At 40.3% G+C, this 27,673-nt stretch overlaps 1 protein-coding gene across 7 annotated transcripts in view; it reads left to right on the top strand.

The window, feature by feature from the left end:
* Positions 1–27,673, top strand: part of msi2b (musashi RNA-binding protein 2b) — a 282,220-nt gene that overhangs the window by 203,101 nt on the left and 51,446 nt on the right. For all 7 annotated transcript variants that reach the window (XM_085420129.1, XM_085420126.1, XM_085420128.1 and 4 more), the window contains exons 8-9: positions 11,071–11,153; positions 23,175–23,289. In XM_085420129.1, the coding sequence (XP_085276255.1) occupies positions 11,071–11,153; positions 23,175–23,289 (198 nt within the window). The remainder of the gene's footprint in view (positions 1–11,070; positions 11,154–23,174; positions 23,290–27,673) is intronic.

The following is a 27,673-nucleotide window of genomic DNA, read 5'->3' as shown; positions in this document are numbered from 1 at the left end:
ACCTCACTGGTGAACAGTGTTGGGAAGGTTACTTTTAAAATGTATTCCGTTACAGAATACATGCCCCAAAATGTATTCTGTAACGTATTCCGTTACGTTACTCAATGAGAGTAACGTATTCTGAATACTTTGGATTACTTAATATATTATCGTGCTTTTTACAACAACGTGAATGTACTATTGCTGTGTGATTTATTACTATTACTGAAGGTCCGCGACTCCGAACTGTAGTAAAGGGACCTCTGACTAATACGGCGGGGTCCCTGTCGGCTCATAGCCGAAAAATAGCTTTACTTTGTTGTGTGGGTCAATTTTTCTTGCGAGAGACAGAGAGAGGCGTTGAAAGACTGCTCCAACGGAACTTATTGTTTTCGGAGGAAAACACGAACACGGTGTACAGTCGAGTCTTAATAGCTTACTTACAACTGGGCTCGTCAGGCACTCTTCTTGGCTGCAGTGGTTATTATTATATTTACATGCTTCCAGCTCCCGTTTTTCCTCGACGGCAACTCGTACCTTTCCACTCGCCTTTTTCTCCCTCCTCGCGCTCACAGACACATAACGTGTATGGCAGTGCATTCTCCCTGCAACACGGACTACACTGCCCATGATGCTACATTCTTTAGAGCTATGCTTGTAGCATTCTGCCTGTTAGCTTAGCACAACAACGAAAAGGCGCTCTCTCACCCAGGAAACACACAGTCGCAGAGAGAGAGAGAGCGTCGCCCTGTAACCATGGCAACCGTAACGCTGCCGCCTGGAACAACAGAACGTAGCTGTCAAACAAAACCCAAACAGTCCTGACCCGCGACAAAATGAAACAGGAAAGTACCGCAGTGTAATCCATTTATTTCAACAAAGTAACTGTATTCTGAATACCACCTTTTTAAACGGTAACTGTAACGGAATACAGTTACTCATATTTTGTATTCTAAATACGTAACGGCGGTACATGTACTCCGTTACTCCCCAACACTGCTGGTGAAAAACCTGTATCTCTCTGGTGATTAGGCACTAACACCACAAGTTCTAAATCAGTATAGCTAGATTTTGGAAAATTTGGTTGACTTGCTGAGATGATAACCCCTGTTGTCTGACTGTATACCATAATTTTTTTTGGATTAGAGAAGTAAAATATCAAAAGAATATTCCAGGTATGTTAAAGCTGCCTGTCAATTAATGGTGCATCTGACTTTACACTGTATTAGGTGCAGTTGTAATTCTGTTCTGTCTTGACGTTGGATCTTATTTGGCCGTGGTCTTTTTAAAAATATATGTTTTGTTTTCCATGGGTTTCTTTAAAATTTTGTTGTGGTGAAATTATTCGCAGATACTTTTTACATTGTCGATTCGTTCCAATTATGGTCTCTTTGAAATAACTCGTGTGTAACCTTTTTGTTCATTTGCTTCATTAATGTTGGATGACGAGTCTGTGCTGGAGGGTGAAACTACTTGTTGCAGCTAACCCAGTTTTCATCCACGCACCCACTTTCAAGAGAACCTTTTGTTGTGAGTATTATAAATGACGAGAGAAAAAAGTTGTAAAAGAGAGATCCAGAGAGTAGTTTTTGTAAATGGACTGAGCTTTTTGGGAACCAGCCCCAGTATCTCATGACCTAATTGCATCTGCAAAAATAGTTACGCTGTGTGTTATGCTCTCCATTACTAACATGTGTTTCTACAGTCTAGCCCACCTGTCAGAATCTAAATCTCAGGTACTGTTATTCGACATTTCTGGGTTACATGGAATGCATAACCATTTTATCACAAGCTTACAAAACTACACAGAGCTCTACTTTAGTACCATAATCACCACTGCAGAGTGCTAGGACACATGTGCAAATGATTTTTATCTCGATTCCCTATTTGGTCAATAACTATATATGAATTTGAGTATGTACTGATAAATTGCTCTTGGCCAATAGTAGAGCTAATGACAAAACGTAAAAGGATTTAAGGTACTTGGTGCCAATGAATCTACTTACTATGTACTCACATTTCTTTTTCACAAAATCTACTATGATCTCCTGCTTTGTTACATTTGTGGACCAACAATAAAACAAACAGATACACATTCTCCTGTCTTTATTAAACATGCTGCTACTTGGATTCATTTTATATGTAAATTTCATCCTTTACCGCTATTCATTTGATTATCACCAAACAGATGAGCAAACCAGTGACTCTTGTTTGTGGAATTTGTTGAGAGGAGTTGACTTTAAAAAATTATATTGAAGCTATGCGTCAGTGTATGAGCAATGCACCGCAAGAGCAAGCAAAACAATATATTACCATATTAATATTTTTCAGAGGCTGGATGGTGTGAAACATGAACCATTTCATTGATAACAACTTTCACAGGATCCTAATGCTACAGATGCTTTTCTTTAGATGTGTCTAAAAAAACGGAGGGAATTCAGGAGTGTTGCTTCTTTACTTAGAAATGAGCACACTCGAAAGATCACACCGAGAGAACAACATGCAATCCTGAGAGGTGATAAGCAACAGCAAAACACCTGCAGAAATAACTGTAACCTGCTAAAATATTTGTTTATATCTCAGGTTTCCAAAGGCCCACGTGCATAGTCCTAGAGATTTCTGAGACACTGTTTGTGTGCAATTTATAAAACACTTTACTAATTTTGCAGATCTTTCAAAGCACTTTACACTACAATTCACATTGTAACTGTTTGTCTCACATTTACACTAACGCCAACATTTTAACCCCAGCTTAAAGCATGGTGGAGGAATCAGCATGGTCAGGGCCTGTACAGTATATTCAAAAACAGTGAAGTTAAGATTGCATCAATAAATTCTACAATGAATGTCAGTGTAGCAGTCCATGCCCTAAAGTTAGGAAAGACTACTTTGGATGTTAAAAGCATTAGAGTCCTGACTTTACCCATTAAACACATCACAATAATAATTTTGTGGCATGACCTTTCAGTCAAGCATCAATGATTATTAGTTTTGTAGAGACGAGTCATCCAAATTTTCTCCTCAATATTGTGCGATTCTCATAAGCAGCTGCTAAGTAGGGCCATATCTCCACACTACCAGATTCCCTTGACCCTTTTTACAACAGCGACCTCCTCTTTAAGCCTTGTGCTGTGTCTGTTGGGACGTACTGTTCAGCAACACTGTTTCCTGAGCTTTTATTAACAGTTTTAGATTTTTCTCTTATCTTTTTCGCACTCTCAATGTACTGGTGTGCACGGCTGCAGTAGCCCAAACATGAGCACATGTGCTGCTACCAGCTGCTCATCCTACACTGTGTGCGTCAAACCAAGCCTGACGTGGCTCTGCTTCTGTTCCAGCCAGATGATTGGTTCAGTGCAGCACTATTCTTGTTCTTTTGTGTTGTCTGTGTAAACCTTGGATGGAATGAGTTCTATCGACTTTATATTTATCGTAACTCATTTCTCTGTTGATGATCTTTTGTATTTTATCGCCCAGCCCTACTACCAAGTAGCTGTTTGAGGTTGCAAGAAAACTACGAGTCTTACTAAAATCAAGAGATTACATTAATACATTGAGTGATTACTCACTTAGTTCAATAAAGATGGGTTCGCCAGCTATTCAGCCTTTCATTAACTAACGGATTACATTACCTGATTATTTCATTTGACTTAAATCACCTCACTTTTGATCCTTGCATATTTGTTCCCATGTGAAGAACAGTAATAAGAAAAAGAATGCTGCACATCTAATGTCATATAATGACAATTATGCTCTTGAAAAGCCTGAACTTGGCCCTGCAGATAATTATTTCTCACGTGTTTGCACAAAAAGACTTTGGCACATTTGTAGAAGGTTGCTGAGCCCTCTGGTGAAATCCTGCTCTAAGGCTGTGATACAAATGGACCGAAGGTCTTTGTCAAGTCCGAAGTGCAGGGTGATTTTTCTCCATCTAATGACTCAGATAAACACTTGTGAACAAGTTCAGATCTCTGGCAGCTCACCTTTGGGTAAACGTGTCACTGTTGTATCGGTTACTTCACACTGTGATTTGCCTTGTGGAGACATGTATAAGTAAACCCTTCTCTTTATTTCTGTGAAATCTTTATTCACACTCCTCTATACCTCCAGTAGTTTGCAGATTAAAGTAATTAAAATTTCACTTTACTATTTATTAGATGCATTTTTATTTATTTTTGTAGTTGTCTTTGAATACTCTTCTTCTTTTCTCCTTTTAGCTCTTTGTAGAGTGCTGCTCTTAGCCTGCTGTCTTGGTGCTGGTGAGTAAAGGGGAAGTTAGTCACCTTCTCAGCAGATAATTGCTTCCATTCAGTTATTGTTAGAGCAGCTTTGTGATCATATAGGAAGAGAGAAACTCATACTTATAGGTATATTGTTTGGCACTAATGAGGGTCTTTCTGGAGGTAGAGCGTGTTAGAAGAGATGATGAGCACTGTATTCATTTTACCGGTGCACACTTTGTGTGTTTCTGTTGAGATGGCCATTACCACCATGACCAAGCTACAAGTAAGCATTTACTAACAACACAGATTTGAGTTGATATGTGTTACAGTAACAATTAAGGATATTTGTCGGGATGTCTTTCTGTGACTAAAGTGCAAATAAAATTGATGACATAGCAGAAGTGCAGGCTATGATCCTCGTATGTAATTCAAGTGTTACAAATGTTGTGTGTGCTCATGTTTGTGTATTTGTTTGTATGGCGATGGAGTGTCTCTTTAAGTAGGACAGTAGAAATTGATGGCCAACTCAGAAAGCTGACCTACATAGAGGCACAAACAAACTAGTTCCCTCAGCATGCATGCTGAGCCCAGTTGCTCTGCAGAAAATGCAGAGGAAGCAGGCATATTGTCACTGTAAACATTTATTAAAGGCATACCCTAGATCCATCCATCCATTCGCTAGTCACTTATTCTGTTTTTTTTTTAGGTATAAATTATGCTGCCACATCCCTAGGGTGGTGTGTCTACTGTGGTATAGGATTATTTTGTTAATTTGATGAAAAGCTAGCATTTATTTCTTCATTTATTTATTTTTTCGTTCCATGACCTGTTTATCAATGTTATGAGTCCTATTTTCTATCTGCAGTTTTCAGGAGTCAAGATTAATGGAGAAATGTAATTGATCAGACCAGAATATAAAAACAATCCAAACAAGTGGTGGCGCAAAGTCATCTGAGCACCATAAAATGATAAAGGCCAAGCGTGAAGAAAACCACAATCATATTGAATAATAATAGATTGGATTTATATAGCGCTTTACAATGCCACTATTCATTCACTCTCGCATTCATACACTGGTGGAGGCAAGCTACGGTTGTAGCCACAGCTGCCCTGGGGCAGACTGACAGAAGCGAGGCTGCCATTTCGCGCCATCGGCCCCTCTGGCCAACACCAGTAGGCGGTAGGGTAAAGTGTCTTGCCCAAGGACACAACGACCAGGACAGAGAGCCCAGGGATCGAACCGGCGACCTTCCGGTTACAGATACGCTTCCCAACCCCCTGAGCCACGGTCGCCCGCTCTAATTACACCAATTTATAGTCGCATTGCTTTTATCTAATTGTTTTCTGGCCTCTTGCTTTATTTCATTCTGCTGTTGAAAGCTCCTTCATGACATTTCTCAGCAATCAGTAGATGTCCTTTTAAATGTCGAACAAACTAAGAAGTTCCAGCGTTTTAAAACCTGAGAACTTTTGCTAACAATGTAAAACACCACGTGTGATAATTGTGGCTCAATTTTAAGCTAGTTCTCCCTACCACCTGATGCTCTCTCATACAGCCACCTACACGTACAGTACGGTAATCATCACCTTTACTTTTTTGCTCAGACGGAGGGCTGACACACTGCACACTGTGCAGACCGGGTCCAAAGAGAGATTTGCATTGGTGAAATCTCACAGGGGCTAGTGCATTTACACACCTACACAAAGCATTTCATTGTAATTGACATATTTTCTTTACTTTTTTTTCTTATTTTTAATCAGCTGTCAAATGAAACTTCCCACCATATTAAACTTATGCAGTGCACATTAGAAACTGCACATTTTATGGCATTTTTTACATAACAAGGCTATTTATTAAGTAACTAAGTCCATTATTACTCTGTAAAAACAATCAAATAAATAATACATAGAAAAAGTAATAATAAAATGCAAAGTTAGTACTTATTTACAATGTGTATTTCTGTCTGTTGCCCAAGAAAATATTTTCTTAAAATCCTTTTTTCATCACAATGACCAGTACAAATGTGCACACAGTACTATGCAACAAAGATTAAAGCCATGAAAAAATGTACTATGATGAATTCATGTTGCAATCTCACAGCTAAACCAAAAACTTCTTATCAGTCTCATCTTCTGAGTGTTGTCTGAAACAGTGCTCGTGGCTCACTCTATGGTGCACTTCTGGGATTAATTTTACATCGAGCGTCTTCAGTTCCCCACAGACTCATAGGCATCAAAGCAGTCATATTTATTTGTTTTGGATTTTTATCAGCTAGTGTCTTGACTTGTGACTAGGGAATCCGGGTATGCCTAAGGGACCTGTAATAACTCTTGGTGTTTGTCTTTCTGTTTGTCTTTGTGTTTTTGTCTATTAACCAATAAGAAAAACATATTTTATTTACTACAGATAGTTGTCAAATCTTGTTGCTAAAATTGAAGATGTGTTTACTATGGGTGTAAAAAGACAACACTTATAGGTGGAAATCTGCAGGGATATGATGTAAACATGGCCATCTAAGTACATAATGGATTAAATGTTGAGTCTACTTAGACTGTGAGATCCTTTTCAGCAGCAGTGCACTGATCAGTAAACATTCATAGATGTGTGCTTTTTTCCCTCTCTAATGTTTCAGGAGTTTTTAAAAGAAAAATATCTCTTCCTATTCACAATATTTTCTCAAATTTGTTCATTCTCTATTCTCTCTTCTCAGCTATATGTGCGCTGTGCTGTTATAGAGTTCATGGTGTTAACTGTATTAAACAGGGGATTAATGCCCGGGGCTCTGGATCTCTGGTAATAGCAGACGGAAATACTGATCAAAGGACTCTAACTGTGCCGTGGGTGTTCGGACTGCCTCTGTCTGCTTCTCTGCATTACAAGAAGATTGGGCTTGGAGGATACACCATATAAGCAGACAGTGCTGGAGCTTTCTGTAGGTTTACTCTGGGATGGACAGGTGAAGGTCCCATCAAGTATAATTAGGGCTACTAGTTCAGTGGTAAAGTATAGATAATATGAGACAAGATAAAACATACCTTTTCTGTCCTTTAAGCTTGGTGGAGCAGTTTAGTTTTGGGTACAATTATGCGTGTTTGTGTGTGTCTACATGTGTATGCACATAGGTGCTTTTGTCTTCTCTATTTGTGCCTGTATGTTCCATTTGTGCTGCATCCCAGAAGCTATGAACAACACATCCTCCAGGCTTCTTACCCTTGTGGTGACAGGGTCAGCAGTCAGAGCTGCTTAGCAGCATGCTCCTCTCATTACATGCATCAGCAGCAATATTACAGCCCCTACTGTGAAAGCATTGGAAGTGCACGTTTATAAGCTTTAATTGTTTGCTAAGTGGTTAGACATATTGAAACGTGTAAAATGATCAGCCGTAGTTAAAAGTTCAGCTGTCAGCAAGGAAGAGCCCTACACACGTCTTTGTTAAGAACCTTTATGTCTTTTGGTTCATTTGTGCTTAATATTGACCTAGAAAGGTGTAATGAGGTATATACCTTATGATACATATGTGCTATGCATTTTTATGAGTCATCGGGGACATGGGCTATGGCTGCTATACATAGCAGCTGTAAATTAATGTTACCCTTATGTCTTCTCCTTGCATGTTTATGTGCTCACAAATCTTTTACACAATGGGGTAAAGTAAAATTGTAATAGTACCTTCACTACTACTGCAAATGCTACATTTAACATTTATTTATTTTCATTTATTTAAGTTTGGTATTTCCAATTTGTAAGATTTGTGTTTATAGGTGTATTAGTTTCAGCAGTTACAAAGAAGCATTTAAAAGTCAAAGAAGTTAAAGCCAAGAGTTCTCCATGATTTTACAAGTTTTCCCAGGCTTGGTGGGGCTGGTTGGGTTAGGGTGTGTGAAAAGCATCAGAGCAACAGAAGCAGAGAAACCTGCACTGAGTGTGAAATAAAGACTGAGTATGATGAAGTTGGTAAATGGTTGTGAAAGTAGGCGCCCCGCCGGTTCTGTGGAGCGGCGAAACGAGGCCAAGCCCAGTTCTGGCTAATAAGTGTGAGGAAGTGCAGCCAAGAGGCCTCAGCCAGTGGCCGCATAACACCTATTATCAGCCTTACTATAAGACATCCACTTGTTTCCATTTACAGGGTATTGTTTAAGCTGTGGGAAGGTTCTTCGGTGTGACACGTCTCTGCTTGTGTCTGTCAGTGCTGACAGGCTTTAATAGTTTTGTAGGGGTCAGCCTCCTGCTACGTGTGGATAGTTGGAGGAAGAATGGCCAGGATATATGAGGACAATCTGGCTCTGCTGACACCCCACCGAAGGAGGATGGGAGAAAGGAATATTTCTGTTACTGCTATTTTGTGGCCTGTAATTGTCTGTAAGGTCTATAAAATAGGATAGTAGAGCAAAGAGCTGCAATGCAATGGCAGGGGACAGAGGTTCAGAAAGTACACAGGGGACTGATAAAGGAGGTGTGTGCTGAGCCGACGAGCGAGAAAAATGTGGATGTTTGTTGTGAATTGTGATATTGTGAATGCTACGGTGTGTTCCAGCGGTAGTTTTCACTACAGCCAAATGTCTTTTCCCCCCCTTTTTTCCGTTTAAACAGATCCAGTCATGGGTGGAAGGACCCTGCTGGTAGTATCTGTGGTGGTGGGCTTGGCCCTGACCCCAGTGGATATAATAGTGCAGTGGAAAATGTCCTGTCAGTTGATGGAGGAGCTGCCTGTAGCAGCAGGAAGGAGTGTGGCGGCAGGGGCCATGTGTGTTAACCTCTTTCCTTGTCACTTTTTCTGTCTTTCTGCCCACCCCCTCTCTACTTTCATCTCCACCTTTTTCCCTTTTTCTTTCCATCTTTGTTCCCCTAGACTCCACTCCCTCTACCTACAGACCTCCATGACAAATTACTCCTGGCGGTTGATTTGTTGGTTGTCAAAAGTGCTCCTTGTGCCCGCCATGAAGGTGGGGTGAGCAGGAGTAGAAGGTGCTTCTCCCCCACCCCCCCTCCCTGCGTTCCTGCCCGTCGTCATCACCTGTCCCCTGCCTCCCCCACCCTCTCACATACGCTCCCGCTACAACTCAGTTTAGAGACATCTCAGTGGATATTCACATTGTGTCTCTTAAGATCTCATTAGATCTGATGTTGTCCGTATTTAATCAGCTCGCACGTTGGGTTTCCAACCCTCTTTTGACAAGACTGTTTTGATATGTTCTTGCTTGTATCAAAAGAGAAGCTTTAGGAGAATCTTTTGTTATTTACGTAGTAGGAGGAAGTGAAGGAGGAGCAGAAGAGAAAAACGTGAGTGAGAGATAAAGACTTTATGACAGAACTATAGATGTCACTGTTTGTGGTAGGCTGTCTGCTGTAGTAAGTAGCAGAAACAATTCTGCACAAAGAAATCATTATTTTACAGGATGATCTGATGAAGTAATAAGCAATAAGCAGCTTAGGATGCTAATGTACTATAATATACTTCATTTTCAGTCATGTTCCTGCAAAGATGTGAATATTAAGACACTTAAGCTACTAAATATTTGCAAATCAGCCTGCTTAGGAATGGGTGATATGGATAAAGTACAAGGTAAAATATTATGATCTACCTGAAACTAACCAAATGGGAATTGCTTTTTCCTTTGGTTTAAATACCTGACAAATAAAGGTGTTTAATCACATTGATTCAAAAATCCTGCAAATCCAATACTGCCAGAAAGTGGTGCTGCTCATCGATTTGCAGCATAGCCAGCAAAGGCCCAATACAGCAAGATATATTAAAAGGATAAACTACCTCAGTATAATAAATACAGCAATTCTTTGATGGTTGACAAATCTCTCGTTTGTATACCCCGTGGTGTCGTATGTGTTGTTAGGCGAATATGTGCAGATGTGCGGGAAACTAGGCTCCGAATAGCTTCCCCTCGAGTCCTTGACCTTGAGATTTGTCCTGTGAAGTGGATGATGACTGAGCTGATGCCTGAAGGCATGGATTTGTCTTCATGTTCGTGCGTGTAACAACTGTTGTTTCACATTTGTGTTTAGCTTTCGTCTCACATTAGGTAGACGGTTAACATATACAATAGTAGACGGATGGCGCAGTCTGCGGAGTGTGTCGGCTGGACGGCGTGTTGTTTATAGCAACGGCTGTTTAGGCTCAGTCCGTGGCGATTTTATTTCGTCAGGTTTTTGCTGTTTTTAAAAAAAACTCATCTCCCTGTCAGTCCCTCACACTGTTTTATTCACTAACTGTTTGGCTTTCGAGAAAGTAATAGAATATGTTTTCCTTTCAACCCCAGCTATACAGATGCTAGATTGCTTTGTGTATCACCATCAAAACACAGAAGAGCGCATTGCAATCCACTTGTGTTCAAAAGTCTAAAACCATGTTGTCTCTCTGTCTCTTTTTTTCTTTTTTTTAAAGAGGGGTTAAGCTTTTATCCTATAAATATGGCATGAAAATCCCACTGTCAACGACACATTCATTCTAAGGCCCGTATTAACATAAAAATGAGGGCTTGTTATACAGTGAGATTTCAATAAAAAGAACACAAAATGCATTTAATGAAATTCAGATGCTGGGCCCTAGCTCACTGAATATCATTAAATGAGCTTTGTGCTGTTTTTCCATCTTCTTTTTGTAGAAGAGGTCCTTGAGTGCCCTTAATAATGTGGCAGATTTCATCATATTCCTGATTTAAAGAGGACAATGTCTGTCTTGTTCACTTGCCCAAACCAATCTCCACAGATGTGCTTGCATAGTTTCTGGATCTGGCTCATGATAATATTCCATCTTTTATTTTTTTTTATTTTACTTACTGAAGTTTTGTGAAGGTTCTCCACTAACCCGGTCTCTTCTTGTGCCCCCTCCCTCTTCTGTTTCTCTCTACATAGGATTTGGTTTCATAACATTTGACAGTGAAGACATCGTAGAGAAAGTCTGTGAAATTCATTTTCATGAAATCAATAACAAAATGGTAAGTCTGCGCATTATATTTTTTCCAATTCCAGGTGGACGTCGAAGGATTAATATTTGATTTCTTCTTTCCTTAGTATTAATAGCACAGCTGGTGTGGGTGCGTATGTGTGTGTCCATGTTCATATGCACAGGCTAGCACACACACACACACGCACACACACATATAGACACTCTGTGGGTCTCTGGGTCTCAGGGATGTGAAAGCAGTGGTGTGTACTGCCCACAAACCGTGAAATTGTGTGGCTGAGTTCTGCCTGTCAGGCTGAGGGACGGGAGAGTGGAGCCTGTCCCTCTCTTTCTGAATCCCCTACCATGCGCACACACACACACACACACACACACACACACACACACACACACACACACACACACACACACACACACGCATACACAGGTAGAGATGTCCAGGGATCCAACAGGGAGGCTACTGGCAGAGGCCGAGTTCATTAGTCAGGGATTAACACCTTCCACAGAGTGCCAGTGATGCTTGTTTTATTTACACCAGTAATATGGTCATCCCAGAACTCCTCAGAGTTCAGCAGCAGTTTTCTAAGTCATCGTGTAACTTATGATAATTGGCAGGAAGCGTTTTCAGTGTAGAAAGTGTGACATTAGGTCCTCCTTCACCCAGTTCCACCTTGCAGGCGTCTTAAGAAATCCTGCGCCATTTAAGCACGTTTGCGGACGGCAATTGATTGGAGGAATAGTCGTCTTACTACCGTTCAGCAGTGCTCCTTCTCTTCACTCTCTTTCACAGTTCTTCCCTGGAAATGACTGACTGACCGGGTATGTGACTGACAGGACCAGTGTAGTCGAACCGTGTTCACCAGGGACCACTCTAGGTCACACATGACCCCCAGTATATGTCCCCGCGTGTCTCGGCACTGCATCACAGTCAGCGCTCAGGACCGAAACACAAAAAGCCAGAGTGTGACAGAAATAACTGTGTGTGCATGGAAGGTAGCGTGTCACAATCAAATGCTTCAGAGCCTTTGATTTGTAGACGCAGCACCGTGTGAACACACAAAAATCACGCAACGGTATGAAGTGTAACACCTGACAGTTGTAGATTTTCTAAACCCTTCTCTTAAAATAAAAAATTAAGTTACAAAAATAGTGGATGCAACTTTTTGTTTGTTACTAAATCTGAGCTCTGGAGAATATCCTGGCTGGCATAGTTTGAGCCCCTCTCCACCTTTTTACCTTAATTAAAAATTCTCATGATGTAAGTCAAACTCACAGCCTGTTTGTTAGAACTTGTAATTGGATAATAAATGAATCTTGAATTGTGTTTCCAATTACGAGGCTGAATTTCCTTAACTGAAAAAATTTGTTAATCTTGCATTTTAAAAAAATACACTATTATGTATCAGTATGTTATTAAATTAGTTGCACACAAATTAAGGTTTTTAAATTACGTTTAAAAGAGCACGATGGGACTGTTCAGATTTTAAAAACACAAAACAATCCAATCTTTTATAACTGTCATTACTTAGCAAATAGTTATATGAAGTTCAAAGCAGGTAAATTATTTGCTTGTAAGCTTGCATAAATTAAGAAATTACAAGGACTTTTAAAGAACGACCGCTGCACAGGTCTTATACTTAAAAACAAGGCGTTACCCAATTGTCTTGTATGTGGGAACATGCTGTGCATAGCAGTCGAAAGCAAATACCTGTCAGCGAATATTATTAGAAACATAAAATCTCCTGATACACCTCAGTCTAACAGGCTTTATGTGAGAAAATGAGCACATGGTATATACTTGGTCAGCGATGAGGTGTATGTGCAGTCGGTCCACTGTAGCTAGCCCAGCTGCTCAAAACATCTGCTCAAGTGGATTCAAACTCACAAATAGTGTTACTGTCGTGCCAACTTTCATAGCCCAGGGATTCTCTGGCATTTACATTCCATCGGCAAAAACGCTTTCTGTCCAGAGAAATGGAATCTCACATACAGGAGAATAGTTTTATTAGGATTATTCAAAGCTATACTGTTAATAAGTGCGATGTCAAAAAATAGTAACAATGTTGTCATGAAAAGCATGTGTCCTCTTTCATGCACATTCCAAATCTTTGCCTAAAGGGATGATATAGGAAAAATAAGAATAAGAATCTTCTAATTATACATATAAATAGAAAAGATTGTTATTACTACAGAGAGGAGTTTTTTGAGGAAGCGGATTAGAGAGAGATGGATGAGAAATTATAGGCTGTTTTTGTGTTGCCATTAACATCAAAGCTTTCTCTGATGCAACAGTCACTGTAAGGAAATGACTCGCTGTTACGTCACAGTTAATAACAGTTACTAATGTTGTTATTTATTTAACCTTTGCTGCTGAAGTGCTGTGTAAAGTGTAAGATTTGCGACCACGGGGGATGCATGGGGAGTTTGAGTGGTCAAAAGTGCATGTGACACACTGTTGTGCATTGACATGTTGAACCTAATAGGGCGTGCACAGAAAATGTTTCAAGTGCCACATAACTGCAAAAGCTGTATCCCTAGCCTGGTCACTCCACCTGGGAGTCCTAGAAACCCTAACAGACAAGATGAGATGGGGTTTTTTTCTCACTTGGGGTGGAAAGGACACCGTAAGGTCTGGTTTTCTAAGGCTTTTGTCACCTTTGTCACAGCCCCTGTTGGCAGTACCTACTGCACATTAAGTTCCTTTGGATACAGGAAATAAATCTTCTACAAAGTGCTGACATCTAGGAAGGATGTCAAAAGAGAAAAGAATTTGGAGTGCGTTGAGCATTTTTCTAAGACACAAAATGTTTTTTACCTTAGTTTCTCATAGGAGGAAACTGGTTATCCGGTGTCTGAAGCACCAGCACATAAAATAAAAAATGCCTCCTGTCTTCATCCTTATGAAGTACTATACAGAAATAGACCTCATCCATCCTCCCCATGAGTGTTATCTAAGATGGTTCTTGAATAATTGATGCAGACAGAAATTCCACCCCACTTGGGAGGGATGTGGATGTACAGGGCAGCCCACCTTCTCCTTGCATGTCCTCTCAGGAGCTCTGGCGGTGTACCAGGGTCAGCGTCCACTCAGATGTGAGGGACCGGACCTTTAAGTGACTTGGTCGCTCACCCTGTGTTCATGTGCCACCGAGGCCTCGCTCTCTCAGGAGCGCTTCATCTGTTCACTGTGAGTTCTGCCTCATACATAATTAAAAATAGGGTGCTGCTTAGCAAAAGTCTCATAACCTGTGACACCAGCTGCACTGACTTCTCCATTAGCCTGCTTTAGCAAATGTAGGCTGTGATAAAAGTATCGATCATCCCCTCCAGGGCCACACGTGATTGTGGAAACATGATTTAGCTACCAAGGCACCCACCCTTGTATTAAAACCAGTAAATATTTTCAGAGTAAAAAAAAAAAATCAATACGGGGGAGATTACGTGACAGTTTTCTGGTACTTTTTTTAACACTTTATCACACCTTCCCCATATATGAATGTCTATATCATATTGTGGCGAGACAGCACCTTATTAACAAGTAACGGCTGTGACTTGTGTTTTCTTAGACAGGAGTAACCCCCCCAACAAATCACATACACCACCCTGCTGTTATGCATGCACAGATAATTCATAATAATACCTATCAAGTATTGGCTCTTATGAGTGAGCAGTGTGCCATTAAAATGGAGTTACATTGGTTTCAGTGAAGTGCTTTAATGTAATGTTCTTTAATGTGTTATTTTCAATATTCAGCGAATGAGTAGCAAATGATCACAACAGGAGGGAGAAATTTTCTGTTCGCTGTCAATTTCTCACTGTGTCTTCCTGACATGACCAGCCAATTACTGCGCCGAGGAGAATAAGCTCCAACTCTCCAAGTCGCTAAGGAGAAGACTAATATAAGTAGGCGTTTATACAATAGCTCCTAACGCAGAGATACAGATGTACTCTGCACAGTGTATTGACTCAAGCATAATGTTGAAAGAGAAGTAGTAAAATGTATAATGCAGCCCATATATTTCTGTGGCTACGACGTGTGTTTCACAACAGCACCATATGGTACTTTGCTGTCATTGAAAGCACGGAAAGCATTGTTTTTCTCCAAAATCATCTTGATCTTTGATTCACAGTTTTCTCTTTTTAATGTTCTGCAGGGATAAAATAATTCAAGTTAGTACTTAAAAGATTCGACTCATTTGTAAGCCTTTATACCAGATTTACAATAATGAATGTGTAGTTGCCGCCAGCTGGATAAACTTGCCTGCTCTGGTGCATGCTGTATAATACTGTGCCAGATTTTTATGCACTTTCAATGTTTGGACCCTTATGTAGCACACAGCATAATCTCTGATTGTATTGTACGATACAGATTCAGATTCATAGGTCATATTGACACGGACCACAAAAAGAAAAAAACAGTGTCCTAAAGAATCATCTTCAGTGACGAGATGATTTGCTCATCTCAACATCATTGAGTCAGTCCGGATTTATATGAAAAAACAGAAGCAACTGAGGCCGTCTAAATCAATAGATGAACTGTGGCGAGTTCTCCAAGATTCTTGGAATAACCAACCTGCCAGGAGTCCTGAACAAATGCTGGTTAGTGTGTGGAGGAGCGTTTATGCTACTCAAAAGCAAAGGGTTGTCACAGCAAATGTTAATATTGATTTAGGGCTTTTCTGTTTGGTGCACTATTAGGTTAATTCAGTGGTGGAATGGAGCATTGTTTCAATTAGCGTTGGTAGTGGAGAAAGCATGACATACTTTAGGAATATTTGAAAATGTGATTGGAATGATTCTATGAATAAAATTACTCCCATTAAGTTAAAAACACAGCAGGAGCCAGGATTCTCCAAATCCACTTTCCGTTTTCTTAACCCTCTCAAGGCAGGCGTTGCAGATTTGCAAGAGTTAAAAGCTAACAACCTGATTACCCCACATACATATTTTATGAGTTTTTTTACTCAGAAGTACCACTGCAGGTATTATTTTATGCATTAGCAACAAAAACTTAATTTGTGCCTGAGAGGGTTAAAGGGGATGAATAAGGTATCAAACCACATCATTACTTGATCGTGATCGGACCATAAATGACAATATGTAAACATTACTGTTTTTCCAGTTTCCTCTTTTAGTCAAAGAGCTGGATTTCTGGTGATTTTTATCCAGCCTGTACAGGGTCCTGGGTATTTTCCTGCATAGTGCTCTTAGTTTCATTTGGCAATCTGCAGGGATTGCTGTGTTGATTTGAGTTTGAAGCTATGAGGTTTTAAAGTGTGCATGGTACCCTTGTAGATCTTATATTGCATAAATAACCCCTGGACACACTCGGTTATTGCCAAAGACTAAACGTGTTATCAGTATTTTGAAAATGATTTTTACAGAGAGAGACTTAAGTCTTTGGGCTGTTGAAAATGTCTTGGAAAATATTTTTTTAAAGAGTGGAAATCTTTAACAGTCTTTGAACATGAAGTGCTTAATAAGGGAGTAGGACCACCCTTTGGAGTAGTTTAAGTCCCTCATGGAGGGTTGCCTTACAAGTTCTCGACTGTAAGTAATTGGATGTTTACCGCTTACTGAAGAAGGAAAGCTTTGAGGGATGAAGGAGGTTGAAATCCACTTTGCACTCTGCTCTCCAGGATGTCCCATAAAAGCTCAGTGATGTTCACATCTGCTGAGTGAAGAAGTGATGGAAGCCATTTGACTTTAACCTGATGATCATGGTCTCACTGTTGAATGTCTCTCAGTGTCTACAGAGACAATATCATCTTGTAATATAGGAGTATGACAAGAAAGCAGTGTAAGCATCATGGGGTGCACCTGTCCTTAGAATGACCTCATATTCCTTAGCCTTTATATAACCAGACAGAGAGATAACATCAGACATAATGACTCATGTGAGATTGAAGGCCATTGAAGGCATCGTTTTGCTTTATCCAAAACTTCTTACCATTATCATACGTCTGTGTACCAACACTCAGATGCCCAATTTTCCTACTGACAATTCATACAAGTGCCTCTGTTGTAAATATATACTTTATATAATGCATTACATATAGCCTTTGTTTTGTTTGTTTTTTGTTTTTTGTGTATCTTTTGCTTGAGGTTTTAAATGAGAGAAATGCTCCAGGTAAAATCGTTGAAATGCTAGTAGTTGGACCCATATTAGAGAAAATGGTTTTAAAAATACACAGTAGCGACCTCTTCTTGAAAAAAAAATTATAAATTGAGTATCAAAGTGTCAAATTGTGTGTGTAATTGTCTCAAAAAGCAAAACTCCATTATCTGCTGCCCATCAAAAGGCCCATTAAACTCAATAAACACTCATATTACATATTTAGAAAATCTCTACTGATTCTTTTTCTTTTCTTAGGATGCATATAAACTACCCCCCCTCCCCGACTCACCATGCCTGACAGCCTGACTATGGGCAGAGCTGTGATATTCCATAACTATTCAGTTCATGTGTTTTGACTTTTTAGCTCTGAGTGGGAGCTGGAGTAAATGAATCACACTGTTTCCATTCTTCAGTCTATCAGTCTGCTGATGGAATCCATTCACTAGTGAAGCTAATAGCAGCTGTACACCTCCCCCTCCACATGCGCACACACACACCTAACACCCACAACATTCATCCCTGAAGGACAGTCATTGCCAGTTCATCCCGCCCACACCTTCCCGTCATACCTACAAGGTTAATATGTATGGGAGATGCATTGAAAAGGTCATAACTGGAGCGCTTTACCGATCTGTATCATAGGGTCTGCACATAAAAAAAACAAAAAACAAGGACAGTTTGCTTTATTCTCTGTCTGGGGGCTATATTACTACATATGGCAGAAGTAGTGTTTGTGATGTACTACAAGTCCATCTTTGAATAGGCTCTGATGCATATCTACGCCTCAAAAGTTCGACTTCAAGCCTAGTTATTAGTAGCTAGAGAATACTATACTGCCCAAAAGAAAACAAATCTTAATTTTACAGCAGAACAAGGATAGTTTAGAAAAAGAAATGGAAAAGAATTTACAGGGACAGAATTGGTCTGGCTAATGTACACTACATCCTTTCAATTTTTTCCTTATCATTGTTAAGCTGCACTCTCCCTGAAAAATAGAGAAATAAAGTAAATAATTATCCCAAGTAGCCCTATAGACTTTTTAACAAGCATTCTTTCCAGGGAAAGGACCCAAACAAAATATAATTTAGTACATATATCTGTTGTTATTTTACCATGCTAGACTTTCCAAACTGATGGTCTGCTGGGATGGGATCTGTCTCCTTATATTATACAGCTTTTTGGGGTTTCTGGGTTTGGATTCTTTTATGCTTCCAACGAAGTAGCTTACAGCTTGCTTGGGCAAAATTAAAGGTCTACAGTTGATGTATACTGGAACCTAACAAGCATAGTTATCCTAATTAACCTTCTTGGAAAGTGTAAATGTGGTTATACGGATATTGTCATTCCTTAAAATATTAAACTAATTATTATTGTGAGAAGAACTAGAACTGGATAAGAAAATACACGTAGTCAGGTAGGTGTCCCTCCTCCTGCTGAAAAGGAACACACTCTACAGTCAGGGTGGTCTAGTTAAGGACATGCAGTATTGTGCAAAATCATGAGCCAAGCCTTTCTTTATAGTTTATTCCTAGGAGCCACATTTTTAAAGTGGTCTTGTATAGTAGTTTTCCAGGCTTTCTGAAGGCCTTTTAAAGCTTTTCTTCAGATTTTTCAAAAGTTTTCAGTCTAGTCCTTGTACCTGATCATTTTCAGAGAATTTTGTTTGTTTTGTAAGCCACTTACTACCTATGAATCATTCAAGTATAACAAACACCTAATGCAAGGTATACACCAGTGCTGTATCAACACATAACAGACAACTTAGCAAATAACGTTTTAAATTGTATCTTTAGAGATATAGTTACTAGCAGTCTGTCTCAAAAACACATAATTTTTTCCCCATTTCTGTATGAAATGAAATGCCAAAAATAGCACAATTTGACAGACATAAAATAACATTGGTGCATCAACAAGATGATTCCTAAAGAGGTATTAACCAAAGACTTGCTATATCATTGCATGATGAGCAATTATATCCCTAAAAATATATACATTTTGGAGGAAACTGGACAAGTGGAGGAGAAAAAATGTGGAGGCTTAAAAAACTTCAGGTTTTGATTTACACATCTTTCATAGCAACAGAAAAGTGGTTAGCTAGCCACTTCTGCCACACATGTGACATGCTACTCTTGTTAGGATAACTCATGACATTTTACATTGTAGAATGTTAGCTTAGTTGCTACTGGAATTTTCCACTCCATGACTTGTGACAGTTATACTTCCTTCAAAGTTAGCAGCTTTTTCTCCACTCATTGCTAAGTTGCATGAATCTCAGAACATTCCGATTTTACAGCAGTGTCGCTCACAGCGTTAACATGATTTCAACCTTGGCAAAATCTGGGCAAACATGGACCTACTTGGAAATAGTAGCGAGTGACCCAAGCAAGTTCAGCCAGAAAAGACCACTGGAAGCATAACACTGGCTAGATCACATCAGAACAAGTTGCCTAATTATTGCACAGTTTATCAAAAAAAAAAAAAAGGGTTTAACTCATTCTTTATGTTATTGAAACTTCAAACACAAGCCATATGTTGTTACAAAATGTTTTAGTATCAGTGTTGTAGACTTGTAGTCAAGACCGCCTAAACTAAGACAAAGACAATACCAAGACCAGAGGGTATTGAGACAAGACAAGACCAAGACAAAGTCGAGACAAGACCGAGACAAAAAAAGTCTTTAAACTGCAGCCAGATGCTGCTTCGTTTACGGGTGTCAGGCATATTTATGTGTTTTTGCAATGCACTTGCACAGACCTCCTCACCGCTGTCTACTGTCTCACTCACTTACTGAGAGGACAGTCAGTAAGCGAGTCGTGTCTCTCACCCTCTGTTTTTCACATAATGATATTATCCTATATCCTCGCATGTGATTGGCCACAATATGGAGGAATTGGAGCATAGCTGAGCCACTGTGGGAGAGCTGTGCAGCGAAACAAAATCAAGTGAGGAGCCAGCTTTCGCTCAATGGGAGTCGACTCTTCTGATTCACTACAAAGCACTCTCTAAGCATGGCTCCTAGAGCTGATGCTTTTGCGCATGACACATTATCGAACGTTACGTTGTACGTCATGGATACTGTTGACTCCAAATCTCCAAATCTATGTCGATTTGAGACAGCAAGACCGAGACAGCGAGACCAAGACAAGACCGAGGGATCCAAGACCAAAGTCAAGACAAGACCAAGACCACGTAAAAGTGGTCTCAGGACCGGTCTTGGTCTCGAGACATCCAACTCTATAGTGTTGCCTTCACAGACGTACTTGTTACCTTCTGACTTTATCTTGGGTATGCAGTGATGTAAGTCTCAAGGCTAAGCTATCGTCTGCGGTATATCAGTGCATGAAAGGCAGAAACATTTCAGTATATGTTGAAAGCACACACGTTGAAGTAACCACACCTTGTCAACACTTTGTGACAGGAATCCACTTTACTAGTTACTTAGCGTTTATACTGTGTGTGTGTGTGTGTGTGTGTGTGTGTGTGTGTGTGTGTGTGTGTGTGTGTGTGTGTGTGTGTGTGTGTGTGTGTGTGTGTGTGTGTGTGTGTGTGTGTGTGTGTGTGTGTGTGTGTTTCAGATCTCGTGAGTGCCGTTTCTGAGAAATATGGTATAACTTTTCTGGCAGGGAAGGCAAGGCAGTTTAATGGTGTGTCCCTTTTCTCGACAGGGTGCAATGGTGCTCAAACACCTTCATTGATAGTGTTTAAATTGTGGATCAGGAGACTTTTCACAACACAATATTGTGCAGCCTTCAATAAATGCAAGAGTCCTTGACAAATTACACAAACTATAATTCTGAAAAATGATCCCCGTTAGAATAAGGACCTGTGTTCCCTTCATACTCTGAATGTGCCACAAGGTCTTTCCACATGGTGAAATTTGAATCTCTACTCTCTTGGCTGCTGAACCTTTGCAGTTCTTCGTTGCCGGGCTCCGAATTGTCTCTCTGTCCTTTCTCTTCCTTACTGTTTGATTTAGTCGACTATGAAAAGCTCTTGCCTCCTTTGCTCTCAACCTCCTGTGTGTCTGAAGCAGGTGAACACCCACATACTCACACCACCACAGAACCCGGCCCCTGACTGGTTTTAAATCCATGACAAGGAACCCGCACTCTGAATATCAAAAGACCCGCATCTGAGAGCATGTTGGCATGACTCACACCTGGCTCTGTCTTACTCCCAGCAGACTACCTGAGCGTCCATCTCGCTAGTTGTTGCAGGGGTTTCTAGAAGAGGCTGATCAGCTGCTGCCGCGTTTGAAAGTGTGGATAGAACTTGAATGTATTTGTCACCCGGCTATGTGAACATTGAAAATCCCAGCAGTGTGCTGGGATTTTAACACGCCCATTTGTCCCACCCGCTTCCTGCTTCCATGCCGCGGGTCATTTTCAGACGGGAAAAAGCGCCTGTGCTCTCTTCAGCACTATGTCAAACCATACAAGGCACATAAGAAGGGTAGAGTAGCTGTGACAGCTACAAAGTGGCTGAGGGAACTGTGTACTTTAGTTGGTCTGCTTCAAATAAAAGAGCCACTAACAGCAACAAATCACAGCTCTGCAACACAGCAACTTCCCCCCGTGATAGAAACCTTTTTCATTAGTGTTCCCTTTTTTACATGTCTCGCTCTCTGCTAGATACAGTGTACAGAGCTTGTTACACTATGCATTCAGCACAGAAGTTTTCCTTGAGTTTGGCAACTTGAAATAGCATGTTGTGTCTACCGCTGTGCATGTATGACTGGTGTGTGAATACTAATGTGCATCACTGGCCTGTCAGAGTCGCAGGCCTATTTGTATGGATGCTAGGCTATACCTTGGTTGAGGTGTGCACAGGACTGGTGCAGTAGCCTGTCTTGTGCAGCAGGCCAGGATGACATGTGAATCGCAGCAGCCGAGAAAGCCCTGTTTAAGTGGAGGCAGTAGGGAGAAGCAGGCAAGAGCCAGGAGGCAAACAGACAAACAGATGGACAGGCTGATGCCAAGCAGGCAGTGGAGCAAATAGATTGTGCAGCATGGTGAACAGACTCAGCCTACCAAAGAACAACCAACAGACACAAGACCGTGCCACCCTTGTCAGCTGCTTGTGCTTCTCTATAATTCATAGAGATAGGATAGATATGTGGTAAATAGGACTCTCATCTTCCTCCTTCTTCTCATCTGCCCCTGTCACATCCCTCATTTGATATGTGTTATGTAGGAGGAGGAGATGTCAGTCTTGCAAGATGGGAAATGAACAAACCTGTATGTGGGAGAAGTGAAGTGAGAGGAATAAATGCAGGAAAGAGATGAGCGCTGCAGGTGGAATTGGACTGCGGGACACTGGGGACTCCAGCCCAGCAACAATACACAAATGCACAGTACACAAACAGGAAAACAAAGCCCTTACTCAGTTTCAAAACACACCCTTTTTGGCTTTAGGATTTGAAGCTGTTTTTGCAACAAAAAAACCCAAAAACATTTAAGGTCAATGAAAAATGATAGCAAAGGAATAACGATTTGTCAAATGACAGGACTTGTTTGAAGATTAGTCCTTTTGTTAAAAAAAAGAAAGAGTCTGGACATACTTCCACACTGTGGGAGTCTGGAGAGCAGAACTTCTCCTACCTTTATGTTTTAGAAACTCATGGAAACTCAAGTATTTAGCCTGTATTTCCCTGAGGGTTTGGGCACATGCTCACTGGAGCAATAACCTTTGCTTTAATGCAGGAGAAGATTGTAAGTTTTCCTTAGAGACTTTGCTCTAAAATGTGAGGTGTTCAGATTTGCTCAGTCTGTTTTTTCCCCTTCTCTCTCTATGGAAAACATCTAGCACTGTGCAAGTCAAACAGAAAACCACCTTAAAGAGCTGACACAGCCCTGTCAGATCTGTCGGGCTGCGTACCAACACAGACTAATGCTTTGGTGTGTGTATGTGTGTGTTTGTTGTCTGTCTACATAGGTAGAATGTAAGAAGGCCCAGCCCAAGGAGGTGATGTTCCCACCAGGTACACGGGGGCGAGCCAGGGGTCTGCCCTACACCATGGATGCCTTCATGCTGGGGATGGGCATGCTAAGTGAGTTATACTTGTGCAGATATCTAAACAGGACTCCATGAATATTTGGGCATATTTCCATGAGATCTTTTGGTGATAAACCAAAAGACTTGTTTCTGGTGTTTTTACCTCATTTTGCCAATCCCGTGATGGTCAATCAAGAAAAAGGCCGATGCATACAATTTTTACGGCAAAACTATGTTTTGTTTTATCCAGACCAAATGCCAGACGTGCACACCATTCAGTCACCAATTTCTATCTGCTTAAAAAATCAACTTATGCAAACTTTTGTCTAGATAGCCCCATTAGGTGGGCGCTGCCCCTAATTAGCCTGCTTCAAGGTGTGCCACCAGTGGCCACTGTGGTCTATTTCTGGTTGAGTGTGGTACAGCCAGCCCCTGGGCATATAGGAGCAGACCAGCACATTAGCAGGCTAAATGAAGAGGAAAATTGGTGTAATGTCATATTAAGGATTCATCACTGTGCCCCCCTTAATGGGTAATGAAGGGGACACACATGTCAGAGAGAGATCTCATCTACAGGGACCTCAGCTGCTGGCCCACCCCTCTTCATTACCATCCAGCCTATGCCTGTGGCCCTTTTTATTTAACACTATTGCACTCTCTCCCTCCCTGCCTCCCCACTCACCCGCTATCCATCTATGTGTCTGTATGTCTGTCTGTAACCAAATGGATTTGCAATCACATTAAAGATTTATTTTTTCATTTTTTTTTCAGAAGCAAAAGAGACATATCACTGATTGTAAGAAACTCATTTTGCGCTGCACGTAGCCCCTCCCTCTCACAGCAGGTGCAGGTGCATTTGTGTCTCCCGCAGCTCTCAAAGCTGATATTCATATTTCGCTGTCGCTTGTTTTGCATTTTCTCAAAAACTGAACAATCACTGAGGCCCAAAGCTATTCTTACCAAAGAAGAGGGCAGTAAACTAATTATCTATGTTATCTATCTATCCATTTATCTATATACAGTTGCTTTAACTGTCATGGTTATTGCAGCCTTGACCTTTCCACGGGGGTGATTATACAGTTGTTTGTGGTAAAAGTGTTGATACGTTTGGCTGAGTGCTTCTGTCAACTCTATCTAAGTCGCTCCCAGTTCCATCTCATCTGTTAGAAGTATTTAACAAGCACAGTGAACTTTTCAGAACTTATTACAGACTAATGTGTCTGCGAAGAGGAGAGCACTCTTCCCCTCCATTGGGAGACGGCAGGCAGAAAGGCAGTGATGTGCTCATGTGAGAATATTAACAGCCAACTTGTTTGGAGACACTCTTATCTAAATGAAATTGGAACAAGGACAGCGAAACATTCCTTTATATAATTTGCATTTGGAAAAAGGGACCCTAGGCTCATTATTTAAGAAAGTGTAAGCTCCTTTTGTGCCAAATCTCATTAAAGCCATCCCTAGCTCCTTTGTTTACTGCCTCTAATCGAGGCATTTATCTTTATTGTGTTGCGCCGATGTATGTTTGCTGAAATTAATACACATTTGAGCCTGGGCGAGGTATGGATGTACCAGATGGATAATTGATTTTAAAGTGAATCAGAACTGTTGAGCCATAAAATAGGTACATTAGCATGCATATTAATAAGGCAAATAAGAGCACTAAGAGGCCGCCACAAGGCCAGACACAATGGCAGGCTTCATTTAGTGAAATAGTAGGAGAGACAGTGAGTTATCTCCTTCTTCCCCGTACTTTCTCCCCACCTACCACATTGTCTTGTCTGAAAATATTTGTGAGTTTGCACATACTAAGACTTTCATGAGATAGGAGATGAACTTAGTATGTATCTCAGGCTAGTGTCACTTTATATTTGGCTCTCTCCTTTGACACACTGTGCACACACATAACTGAAAACTCTTTGCTTAGTAAAAAAACCCCAATTTTAATGCGGTACATCAGACAAGGAAAGTGGTCTTGCTGTTTCAGAAAATGTCAAAATAAGGACGTATGAGAAGCTCGGGTATCTAAGCCAACAATTTTAGTTTGGCACTTATTCTGTTTGACAGTATCAAACACATAATATCCAATATTTTGCTGTCTGTGATAGGTTTTTCGTTGTATCGTATCACAGTTCTTTTCAGACCAAACAAACAATGAGAGGCTTTGTGAAAGCCGTCCATCTGTAACTTCCCGGTGATGACTTCTCATCAGCAGCTGATGAGCATTGTTTTTTTTTTTTCTGGCGTAGCCTCTGTCCTACTTCATCCATACCAGGTTAAGGTTCCCCTCACCGCCTCTCAGCGTTGCATTTCTTTTTGTCTGCTAGAAAAGGGGAGAGGGTCTGAGAGAGGCATTTTCCCATTGGGTTGGGAATAAATTGAACTTTTTCATGGACAGCAAACACTGATTAGATATTTATGACCAAGGTCAACCTTTCTGATTCCAGCTGGCAAAGGCTCTGAGGCATACAGAACAGAGCATCACACACATTCTCCCTCCCTCACTCACACACACGCACACATAGCTTGCCCACACTCAGACGCATGCATGCAAAATATGTTTTGACGCCTTGCAAGCACATACACACAAGTGCATGTATACATATATATATATAAAAACATATATGTATATGGTATATGGATCGTGCACACATACTTTCTAATAATGTTTTACTTAGTTGTATTTAATGTAATACCAATTATCCAGCACTCTCTAGAAAAATGCAGTTTCTAAATTACGGTCTTGACATTTGAATGGTATTGTGACTGCAGCCACTTTATCGGGGTAGTACACAGCTAACGAGAGCTGAGGACACACGTGCCTGAAAGAGGTTTCAGAGGTCAGTTACTGAGGTGTAGCTTACACACAACAAAGAAAGAGTTATCAAGGCTGATTCATTCTTAGCCTTAAGGACGTCATCGTGCTAGGTAATTTAGTCCAGACTTATGGTTGTAGATGATAATAGCTTGAGGAACACAGATAAAGACTTAGACATATACTATAATTAGGGGGTTAATTATGTTTATATTACCTTTGATGGTGCTCAAGCTCTCAGTCGTCCCCCCTCCCCACGCACTCATCTCAAATTTTCTTATGTCTGTATACCGCTTCCTAGCTGCCTGCTCCCTCGCACCCCGTTTCTCAATATGTTGCCCACAGCTGCTTCTGTCTGAAAACTGTCCAGCTAATTAACTGGTGGGTCTGTGGTAGTAATAAGAATCATGACAGCAGATGAACAATACATCTGCTACTTTTAAATTTTTCTAATGACACTGGGTCCACTTTGGGCCTCATTGCAACTCGCCATTCACCCAGGGACTGTACAGCTTTTAACCAAGTCTCTACCCCCACAGAAACCACTGACTTTGATTTATGCATGACAGTTTTAAAATATTCCATTTGTATCAAGATTATAATTCCCTAGCTAAGCTTTAGGTAATGCTTCAATTGTATAAAAATTATTCTTGATAATTCCAGTTTTGATGTATTGCAGATACATCATGCAAATGTATGATCATCAATCAGTAAATCAATATTAATACAACTTTTCAGATAAATGCTTCAGATAACAAGTAATCGAATAACAATTAAATTCAAGTTCTGTTTTAATTTTGTTGTAAAACTTTTTTAAACTAGCAAAATAAACGAATAATTTTACAAATGTGCAGCTGCCTCTTGTGTGACCATATCATTTTGACAAACTACTGTACATTAGCTATATTACTACACATGAACCTTTCTGTTACTGTGAAGAGATATAGAACATAAACAGACACCGACATCTCAAGGGGCCTGCTATAAAGTGTTATTACACTGAGCTATAAAAGTGCCAGAAAACTTAAGGTTAAATAAAGAGTGAAAATAAATTAGATAGTTAAGAACCAAGAGCAGCTGTATTTGTGTGGGAGCATATCAGTGCTTTGGTTTCCAACCATTTGCTGAATTTGGGACCAGCTCTTAATACCCAGCACAAATAAAGAGCTAAACTAAAAATGTATGAAGCTTTAAAAAAAAAAATTTCAATACTAACTGCTTTGAGTACCTTAAACGTGTTAAATATTTTTTGTACAATTGTGTCATTGTCCATCTTCAGTCACCAAGTCTGCTCCCCTAAAACACTTTTGTTTTTTACAATCAGGGCCTCAGTCGTATCGTTGTAGCCATTATTTTTGCTGGCTATAAAAACATTTTACAGACCAAATTAATCAGTGAGATCTCAAACTATGGCAGAATTCCTGAAAAATAGTCCTGTTAAATTTATGCCACCTCTAATTGGGCTTAGAGCACAAACACACATGGCAAGCCACCAGACTTAGTGTACGAAGTATTTTTCTAAACAATAATAGAAGTTTTTTCAGACATGTATTTAATGAGGGGTTCCTTTCATTTTAAAACTGTAACATAATAGTTTATTTGTCAAAATAAAAACAATTAGAATAAG

This window comes from Rhamphochromis longiceps, linkage group LG10 (assembly GCF_057381845.1).
Source record: "Rhamphochromis longiceps isolate RC_006_pf linkage group LG10, R_longiceps_female_GT1.1, whole genome shotgun sequence".
Classification (NCBI taxonomy): domain Eukaryota; kingdom Metazoa; phylum Chordata; class Actinopteri; order Cichliformes; family Cichlidae; genus Rhamphochromis; species Rhamphochromis longiceps.
The sequence above is the reverse complement of the archived record's forward strand: the minus strand, read 5'-3'. Positions and strand labels throughout refer to the sequence as shown.